We start from the raw sequence: 11,377 nt of genomic DNA, 5'->3' as shown, positions 1-11,377 counted from the left end.
ATAGGAGTTTTATAATAGCCAACACTATCATCAGATCTTTACCCTATAGAAAAATCTTTGGAGTATCATGGATAGGAAAATCAAAAGAGTTTCACAAACAAACAGATATAACCATCTCCGCGATTGTAAATACGCGAATTATGAACCAAAATTTTCCGAAAAATCACACCACACAATTCTCTTAACAAAATACAAAATTTTGAAATATATTTTACGTGTCGTTTAAATTTTTCATTCATGTTTTTACAAAATAAAATTTGAACATAGTTGTAAAAATATATGTAAGTTTAATTTTGTACATTTTCAATTTTGTACTATTTGTTACAGAAACCAAATTTGATTCGAATTCGAGTGACCATTTGTTCGAATAGACATTCGATCGTCTTAGAGAAACAGGCTGTAAGAGATATTTGAAATAAAGTTTTCAACCCCAAAGTAAAGCAAAGTTATAAGGAATGAGTGTGGGCAAAATTTTCCTATCTTTATAAAGAATACATAACAAATAAGTGGACCTATTCCGACAATGTTTTACAAGAATATTTTGAAAAGTGCTGGGCGCCAGAAAAAAAAACTAAATTGAAGCCAGTTTTGAAGACTTACGTTCTACAAATGTCCATTAACTTCCGATGTAATGAATACTGGACGGGATAGTTATGTAGTACTGCGATTATTGTAGCTTATGGGAAGAGCAATAGGATCTCCTCGAATAAAGCGGTGTCTTTTATTCTGCATCCGCGGGGTCTACTGTAAAAGTGATGCAATTTTAATCTAAAAGCGAATTTACATATAACATTTAATCATGATTAAAGGCTGAATCAGGGTTTATTTTCTTAATCAGGCTAAATTTACCATGATTTACCACACAAATTTAATCATCGTGCAGCAGGATTTATTTTAAATCATGATCGAAATCATGATACTACTGAGATGCAACGCGGGTTTTGTACGAAAAAATACAACTCTCTCACAATGTACCAAAATTTGCAACTGTTTTACATGCCGTTTGTTTTTAAATTTAACGGCTGACAAATACAAAAATGACAGATCAAAGGAAAATAAAAATTAATTATAGAATTTTTGTGTTTTTAGATGTTTTTTTTTTTTACTTTCCAAACGATCACAGTATTGCAAAAACATTTCCATTGTGGTAATTCTTCTATTCTTTTTCAAATTGCAAACAAATATTTTTGGCGCAAATTAATAATTTTGTATGTATACTAACAAACATCAGCTGATCGGCATTTAGATCATGATTAAGGGTATGTGTAAACAATTAGGGTGTATTTCTGGATTTCGTTAATCGAGTCGATTTAAAATCGTATATGTAAATGTACTTTAAATATAACTTTCTTTGTTCTTTGGTTGGTCTAGGGTCTCTAGAATAGTACCACTATTTATTGCATTAATACCTATGAATTTATCATAATCCTGCGGAATGTAGCTGATTCTCCGCCGTTTGTACGGTCCAGATGCTGTTTTCGTATTGAAATTTGCCACGATTTATGTTCCTGGAATTTCAACTTAGCTTCTGATTGACTTCATTATTAAAAAAAAGTTTCATTCTGTAGTTCGCAAAAGGAAGAGGATTCTATTCTATGCTGGACCCGACGAAGTTAAATATTTTTTATTAAATAATAATATCGTGTAAACATTATATAAGTATTTCATAGCACTAGTAAAAAGGTATGGTAACCTTAATGACCCAGAAGTACCGTTATATTTTTGACAGCATTTTATGTGAGACACCGATCAATGAAAATATATTTTTTACACGATAATTTTATCAGGAGTAAATACTTTTTGGTAAAAACAATAACAATGCCAGGAGTGGACCAATATTAAAAATTGAAAGAGTGATAATTAAAGCGAACAAAATGTCAAGTAAGTCAATTTGTAATTAATTCCAAAATAAAATTCAATAGCCTTTCTTTTTTGTGTAAGGCGCTAATGAATCTGTGGTACACTCCTATGAGGTGAAAGTGATCAAAAAGAAATTACCCAAAACATCCAATATGGTCGACGATGCCCTAATTAATTTACAAACCAAAACAGGTGTCTCTTTGTTCAAATTGAAAAAATACATAATAAACAAATATGTAATTACTATGAACCCACGTCGAAAGGCATTGATTGCCGAACGATTAAAACATTTAATCGATACGAAATTTCTTGTTAAAATTAGTGGTTCTGGTTTGGGTGGTAAAATGAGGCTGGTTAATGTAGGCGATTTTCGAAAGTTAATTGGAAAAGATAAACCGAAAAAACTCAACTCATCTGAAGAATCAATTGTCGAAGATGAAAAGGTGGAAATGGAAACGACTGAGGCATCTGAGACACATGTGGCTGAGCCACAATGCACACCAATAACTCGTAAACGTTCAAGTTATTTTGATACACCACCAACAGCTTTATTATCGGAAATAATGAATGAGGCGGTGATTGCAAATAATTCGTATAATACACCGGTGCGATCAAATGCACCACCCAAAAAGAAACGCAGTCTTACGAAAATTTTTAATATGCAGTAAAGGATGTAGTTATTGGTATTATATTATTGATAAGTTATAATTATCTCTTATTTCTATACATATAAACATAGGTTTTTTTGTATTATACCTAAAGGATTTAGACTACGGAATCCATTCGATCTCAAATGTAGGTTATGCGTGAAGTATATCCTAAAAAATCCAGTGGTTTTTATGTGACGTTTCTGAGATCAAAAGGATTTTTTTTAAATCTTTTTCCGTGTGTAGGCTGTATATAATATAAAAAAATTAAAGACTCCATTTTAATTGGTGTTAAATGTTATAACTACACATTAAATTTATATTGTTTTAAGTGTTTATTTATTTATCAAAGAATTTTGTATTACGTTTCCTTTGTTATTTCAAACAATATATGTCACTTCTTTAATTTTGGAAATAAAATTAATTACTAAGTAAGATATTGTATATAATATTAGGGTCCGGTTTATAAATAGTTTCGTATCTGTGGAAATTATTTACTTAAACATTTTCTTTGTAAATATTTTCTTTTATAATTATTATTATTTGTTTATTTATTGTAAAAATCAAATGAATTTGTTTTAGTTTGTATTTATGTATTTTGTTTTTGTTATATTTAAATCGAATATATAAATATAATTTAATGAGTTTTAAAATTTCACCTCTTTTTATTAATAAAAGTTTGGGCAATTTTTATACCCTTTACCACACTGTGGTACAGGGTATTATGTCTTTGTGCTTATGTTTGTAACAGGCAAAATGAATCGAGATCTGTCTGTCCGTCCATGTATTTTTGTGAACAGAGTACAGGTCGCATTTATGATCCGATTTGGATGAAATTTGGCCCGAACCCTATTGAAATTGGATAAAATCGATGAAGATTTAGATATAGCTCCCATATATAGTCCGATATTGGTCCGATTGAGACAGAATTTTGCACAGCGTTCTGAATTAGGTTTAGATTGATATTTGCCAAGTTTTGTTGGAATGGGTTCAAATTTAGATATAGCTCCCTTTTATAGTTTCGTCCGATGTTATGTAAATGGTGCACCGACCAGTCTTCCGATTGATACAGAATTTTGCATACCGTATTAAAATAATACAGTAAATTAATCATCAAAAAAAAAAAAAAAAAAAAAAAAAAAATATATAAACGCAAAATTTATTTTGAAATAAAAAATATTCTATGGAAAACTAAATTGACCCAATTTTTACATGGTCACAACTAAAACAACTTTTTGATTTTTTCTTATAAATAAGCAAATTGACATCATAACCATTATTTTTAATTACGGCAGCACACCTACGAGGCGTTGAATGAATGAAATGCTCAATTTGATCCTTGGTTGACTATTCCTTACACCCTGAACCTTTGGGAAGAGGTTTTGTCTGTTGGTTTGTGAAACTCTTAATTTCCCTATATATGATACTCCAAAGATTTTTCTATAGGGGAAAGATCTGATTGTACTGGCCATTATAAAACTTTGATTTTTGATTCCCGCAAGCAATTTTGCCATGTTTTGGTGTATGTTTGGATGCTTTTGTCATATTGAAACACCCAAACAAGCGGTATATTTTCTTGGGCCAAGTGAACCATGATGTCTCCAACACATTTATATAAACAATCCGATCCATTACTTCATAAATCTAGTATATATATTGAACTCCATAAAAAAATACCATTATTGACCCTCCTCCATGCTCACAGTACCCTTGCAATACTGTGGCATAAGCCTACCATTTTTGAATTTTCTCACGGTTTTTTTTTCATGTCTGAGTCTTTAATATTTAACTTTAATTCATTCGAGAGTGTAAAATTTCTCTGCTTTTTTACCATTATTGATCCTCCTCCATGCTCACAGTACCCTTGCAATACTGTGGCATAAGCCTACCATTTTTGAACTTTCTCACGGTTTTTTTTTCATGTCTGAGTCTTCAATATTTAACTTTAATTCATCCGAGAGTGTAAAATTTCTCTGCTTTGGTAATATTAAATAATACTAAAAATGTCATAACCGATGCTGTACGAATGTATATTACAAGAATCTCGTAGGTGGTGGTCGAAGATAGTTCTATGGATTTGATTTCCGATAGCTGTAGCTCGAACCTAGATTTGCAGATATATGTATTTCCCAACAGATTTAATTGTAGTTAATATTTTTAAAGTTTCCAATGCAATTATATAATTTCATTGCCTCATGCCTTTTAAAAAAGGTGTTAAAAATAATTTCAATTTATACACAGCACGAGTTTTATTATTGTACATGATATAATTATACACGTTTATACATAAAAAGGAAATTGATAAAATATTCCAAATTATAAAAAAATATATAAAGTAAGAAAACAATTTCCATATAAATTATTATATTCTTATACATACATAGTATATGATTAAATATAAATATATATACATAAACTATCAAATATATACATTCATAAAATTGGTAAATTTTAATTTATATACACAAAAATAATACATATATACTATTTTCGAAAAGTAAAACAAATAATATATATTTTCAGTTTTTCCTGTCAATTCTTCTGTGCAAAATTCTCCTTTTAACAGAAGTTGGCAAAGATGTTCGTGGAGTTCCTTCGATATTTTCTGACGAGGAGTGTACTTCTACATTTGTATGTACACGAAAAGGTGCTAGTGGCATATGCAAAACTGGCATTGGAGTTGATGCATGTTGTGGGACCATTGGTGTATCTAAATGGTTTTGATTAACACGTCGCAAATTTCTTTCAAACATTAGCTGCTGATTGGGTATGGGCTCTCCTATATCATAAACTTGACTCAGCGGCGGTGGATCAACAGGACTGGGCGTTATTTCCATTGCAGGTTGTGATATATTGTGTGGTTCAGGTTCTTCCAAATCAAAAGTTTGACTCAACGGAGGTGGATCAACAGAAATTGGAATTACCTGTGTTACAGGTTGTGGCCTTTTCAAACTTTTGGAATTATTCTTTTTGGAAATATTACGATTGTTAGTAGTATGTTGAGTGATTTTACGTTCAAATTCTCTTCTATTAACCAATTTCAAATGTCCCAAAAATCCACGTCCTGTTATATTATGAATGTCATTAGATTCCCTTAAGGCTTCCATATATTTCTTAATAATTGTTTTTCTTTGTGTCGTTACATCGATTGTATATTTATTTTTTATATACTTATAAATGCCAATCAATGTTATACCTGTAGAAATATGATACAAATTGTGTTATAAGGTAAAGGTATATGATAAATATGTACCTTTCTTTCCGGTATTGTCCAAAAGGGCTTCATTTACCATTGTTGATGTAGTTGGTAGTCGATGACCTGCACCATGAGCTGTTGACATATTTTAAGGACTATAACAAATGGATAGATTGATAATTTCACCGTCATGAGAAGAACATTCCAAAATTCTCTCAGCATACAGAGGATTACCAAAACAATGTTTCAAAAATGCTACGGTTATGGTGATCCATTAATTTTAAATTCTGTCGAAATCAAATACAAATTTATTTAATATAATCTCAAATACATAATCAAACAAATAATAATATTATTATTATTGAATAACGGTTCATGTTGAAATATAAATGTCAATAAAGAGACAATATAACAATTTAAAAATAAGGGTACCAGGTCATACTAAAATAATACCATAAAAAATTTCATGCTCATGTAACTGAAATAAAATCTACAGGTGGAGGATGGCGAATATATAATGTAAAGAATTGCAAAAAATAATGAATACAAAAATTGGAATTTTACATCATATGTTAATGGAATTGTTTGTATTTTTAAATCAGGATCGAGATTGTGAGGTTTTACAAATATATTGCTGCAAACATAGTCTATTAGTAAGTTAATCTTCGTAGAATACGTTTACATTTAACCGGATTTCTTTAACCCAGTGGGTTTCAATTGTCAATTCCTTTGCATATATGTCAAATAAATCCTCATAAAGTAGGTTAACCCGGTAAAAAGTTCTAATGTATATGTCGTTTAATATTGGGAAAGCGGATCTAATTATTTACAAACAATAATACGTACTGACAATAAATCTGAAAGATCAGGTAGTCTTACATAAAAGCTTGGGATGTAATTCCCAGCAATATTCGCTAATGGAAATAACTCTTTTGTCAAAAAACCTATTGGTTTTGCATATGTTTCTGACGTATGTATGTAGGGTGGAACCATTTTGTGGGACTACAAAACTTGTACCTGTAGAGACAAATTTCCGCAAATATATGTTTCTCGAATGGAATGCCAACTTATAGTACGTTTACATTTCACCGGATTTCATTAACCCAGTGGGTTTCAATTGTCAATACCTTTGCATATATGTCAAATAAATCCTCATGAAGTAGGTTAACCCGGTAAAAAGTTCTAATGTATATGCCGTTTTACAGCCAATACAATACAATAAAGCCTTCAAAATTCTCACATTGGTGGAAAATGTTGGTAAAACTTTTAAAATACCTAAAGCTATACAAAAACGTAAACCAATGTTGATAACTTTTGGTAGAACGATTGGGGGTTACTTTATATAAGCCTACACCTAAACAAGGGTCAATAAGATAATTTTTAGTAGGAATATTTTCTTCCCAGAGAGAAGGTAAAAATACCAAATTACAGCTTCTATAATTGCCCAAAAGTTAAAAAAAACATCATATAGAGTCTGCTCTAACAAGTGGAACCATCTATTCCATTTTCAATACCAAACATCCTTGAAGTACTGGCAATGTACTTGATATGCTATTATTTTATTCTGAATAGGACTTGAGGAGATTTTTCAAACATTTCTAAGTCCAAAAACTCTCAACGTCAAAACTTAACACTAGATTGCCGAAGGCAGTCATTTTGACTGTTTTTGAATTTCAAGTACAAAAACAATTGTGTATATTATGACACAGCTTTTTAAAATTTGGTGACTTTTTGTACCTTCCTCCCCCCTTTCATTCCCCGTATTCACATGTGCTATACCTATATTGCCTAAAATCGGTCATTTTGACTTCTTGTGAAATATTAAATAATCAAACTACTTTTATTATTGTATAAAGTAAATTTCTTATATGACCAGATGAGTACAACAACATCGAAATCCGTTTGCTATTCTAAAAACATTATCGAACATACAAATTGGGAAAAATAAATTGTATATTTCCAATCGATTTCACTCTTAGAGTAAAGACATCCTCTTTTTCGAACATTTTGTCCGCGCTCTTATTTTTCAAAAGGGGAAACTCGAGAGCCCTACCACCGAAAACAAATAATAACAACGTTTTGTATGATTGTAAATAATGTAAAAAATATTAAAAAATTAGTTAAAAAAAGTTTCTTTACACAATAAAAATTCTTTCAGAATGAAGTCATTTTGACCGATTTTAGGCAATATAGGTATATACAAAATTCCCGTCTTTCTAGTGTTAAGGGAATGACATTTTAATTTTGTATTACTCAGTTTCGTATAATCGGTACTTCAGGATTAAATAACCGGGTAACATATTTAGGGTAAAAATAGCTTCCTCGAAAAAAAATCAATAAAAGATGTTCTTTTTTATTTGATACTAGCATACGCCAATTCCAAATTGTACCAAATTTATTTCCATTTAGCACACATTATTCCCATAAGTACCCACCGCAACCATCCAACAAAACTTTTTTCATACCCCAATCCTACAACCCCACAGTGATCCTAAATCCAAGTTGCAGGATTCAAATTCTATCGGTTTACTCACAATTCAAATTGTACCAAATTTAGTACATAGTAATACCAATTTCCAAAACTTCCTATATACCCCAATCCTACACCAGGATTCAGGATTCCAAATCTATCGGTTCACCCACAATTCAAATTGTACCAAATTTATTACACAGTAGTACGAATTTCCAAAACCTCCTTTTTACCCCAAACCTACACCTCACAGTGATCCTAAATCCAAGTGACAGAATTCCAATTCTATCGGTTCACCCGCAACTCAAATTGTACCAAATTTATTACATAGTAGCATGGTACAATTATAAAAGGTAACAGCAAATCCCAGCTGATTTGATTCCAACGTAATACTAGTGTCAATATGAATTTGACAAATTATGTTTTTAAAAATCACCCAACAGGAAAATTGGGAACGCATACAATTTGAAATTGTTCTTTATTAAATGTGCTCCTGTATTCAATTTAATAAATCTGCCTGCTGGGAAAGTTTGAGGAAGCAGATCTTTCTTCAAGGAATAACTCGCTATTCCCAGCATTTTCATATGTGTTACACATATATATGGCAATGGCTCAATTATAGGAAAGATGTGGAAGCGATAGAAATATAAATTTGATAGATTTTCATTCATGTTTTTCAATTTCTATTTTGAGGATTCGAAAATATTTCATTTTCAAAATAAAAATACTTTGATGATAATTTGTTTGTTTGTTTACATTTTTCTGTCAAATGAGTTGACACTAGTAGAACTTACAACAACAAATTTCCATGTGGTTGTTGTATCGTTTTCTGTACAACAACACTTGCTGTTACCTTCTATTATTATACCATGACATAGTAGTAGAATTTCCAAAACCTCCTACTTACCCCAAAATCAACACCTCACAGTGATCCTAAATCCAAGTTTCAGGATTCCAACTCTATCGGTTCACCCACAATTCAAATTGTACCAAATTTAGTAAACAGTAGTTCGAATTTCAAAAACTTCCTACTTAACCCAAACCTTCTCCCCCACAGTGATCCTAAATCCAAGGTTTAGGATTCCAACTTCATCGGTTCACGCACAATTCAAATTGTACCAAATTACACACACATTAGTACAAATTTCTAAAACGTACACCCCAACAGTGATCCTGACTATAAATTTCATGATTCTAGCTCTATTGGTTCGCCTAAGTTTTAAATTGTACAAATTTAGTACCATTTAGTACCTAAAAGTATAAATTGCTTAAATTAAATCCTGACCCCAATCCTACACCCCTCCAGTGATCCTGACTCCAAATTTCATTGTTCCCAAATCCAAATTGTACCAATTATAGTACAATTTCGTACTTTTCGTACACATAAGTAAAAAATAAAAAAATCCAAAACTACGTATATATCCCAATCCTACACTTCTACGGTAATGCTAATTTAAATTTTCCAACTCGATTTGTACCTCCAAATTAAATTTGTACCAAATATAGTACTTTTTTGTACACATGAGCACACGCTTTCAAAACCATCTCCTTAAATGGAATTTCATTTCAGTATTTTTCGTATACTTATTATTTAAATGTCCTAAAAATCCTTTGCTATATATATTCTACACTCCATCAGTGACCCTCATTTAAAATTTATGAGTTATAGCTCTACCGGTTCGCCAAATACAAATGGTATCACATTTAGTACTTTTCGTACCTTTCTAGTACGAATTTACAAAAACCCAGCCTTATCTGTCACCTTTGGACCAGGAGAGACCCTCACCCAAAATGTCATGATTCTAGCTTCAGCCGTTTCGCCTGGGCGTTGATGAATTTTTAAGTCAATCACTTTACTCTTTTATTAATTCAGATTTGCTAGCCCTATCAATTTGGGTACTCATTCCCACTCAAGTAGTTGTTATTTGCACGAAATCATATGATTGACATTTGCAAATTTTAAAACAGCTGATTATTCACAATTTGCTTTGACAACTGATTCTAAACATTTATTACAATTTTTCTTTTATCTTCTCTTTATTGTTAATTTTCTTTGCTCCGATTCATTCTAAAAGCGATAAACGACGCTTTTGTCATTGGCATAGTTTTTTTGCGAAAGGAATGATTGGTTCTGGTTTTGTTTGACAAAAATAGTTTGGTAAACGGTGTTGAATATGACGGAAATCCAGGAAATAACAATTGTGGTTAAGTGGAGTGCTAAAGAGTATCCCATAACTGATTTAACCGATCAGGATACCGTAGCTGTGCTACGTCATGAAATATTTAAAAGGACAATGGTGCGTCCAAATCGCCAAAAATTGCTTAATTTGAAATATAAAGGTAATGTGATTGCTTGCAAAAAGGACAATTGGTTATTAATCATTTTTTATTGCAGGAAAACCAGCAGAGGATTCTCTAAAATTGGGAAATCTAGAACTAAAACCAAATTTCAAATTAATGATGGTGGGCTCAACGGAAGCTGATATTGAAGATGCCTGTCAAAAGCCCGATGATATCGGTGAGGTCATTGACGATTTGGAAGATGACAACGAAGAAGAAACTCTGGAGAATTCCGCAATTTATTTGGCCAAAATACAAAAACGTATTAAGGACTATACAATCAACGAACTTAATCCTCCACGTCCAGGAAAGCATTTATTGGTTTTGGATATAGACTATACCCTATTTGATCATCGTTCTTCTGCCGAATCGGGCTCGGAATTAATGCGACCATATTTACATGAATTTCTAACATGTGCCTATGAACATTATGATATTGTTATTTGGTCGGCAACTGGAATGCGTTGGATTGAAGAGAAAATGAAACTGCTGGGCGTTTCCAATCATCCAGCCTATAAAATTATGTTCTATTTAGATTCACATGCTATGATCTCGGTACATACACCAGATCGTGGGGTAATAGATGTTAAACCCTTGGGTGTTATTTGGGGCCTATATCCACAGTATTCCGCTGCCAATACCATTATGTTTGATGATATACGTCGTAATTTCCTGATGAATCCACGTTCTGGTTTACGTATCCGGCCATTTCGTCAGGCTCATTTGAATCGCAGCACCGATAAGGAACTACTAAAACTCTCCAAGTATTTAACCGATATAGCAACGAACTGTAAAGATTTTTCCAAATTAAATCATCGCAAATGGGAACATTATGATCCACGTAAATAGTGTATACACCTTATG

At 31.7% G+C, this 11,377-nt stretch overlaps 1 protein-coding gene across 1 annotated transcript; it reads left to right on the top strand.

Moving 5' to 3' along the window:
* Positions 1-10,347: 10,347 nt before the first annotated feature.
* Positions 10,348-11,377, top strand: LOC133329543 (ubiquitin-like domain-containing CTD phosphatase 1). The gene is made up of 2 exons (XM_061538050.1): positions 10,348-10,513; positions 10,569-11,377. Exons 1-2 carry the CDS (start codon positions 10,348-10,350, stop codon positions 11,360-11,362), a joined length of 960 nt encoding a protein of 319 aa, XP_061394034.1. The 3' UTR covers positions 11,363-11,377.

This window comes from Musca vetustissima, unplaced genomic scaffold (assembly GCF_032173495.1).
Source record: "Musca vetustissima isolate MV318-11 ecotype Yass unplaced genomic scaffold, APGP_CSIRO_Mvet_v1 utg16717, whole genome shotgun sequence".
Taxonomy (NCBI): Eukaryota; Metazoa; Arthropoda; class Insecta; order Diptera; family Muscidae; genus Musca; species Musca vetustissima.
The sequence above is the reverse complement of the archived record's forward strand: the minus strand, read 5'-3'. Positions and strand labels throughout refer to the sequence as shown.

Excerpts from the sequence above, each read along its gene's own strand:
- LOC133329543 (XM_061538050.1), top strand. The coding sequence starts at position 10,348 with ATGACGGAAATCCAGGAAATAACAATTGTGGTTAAGTGGAGTGCTAAA. Across the intron at positions 10,514-10,568 it reads GCTTAATTTGAAATATAAAG|GAAAACCAGCAGAGGATTCT; the intron begins GTAATGTGATTG and ends TTTTTATTGCAG.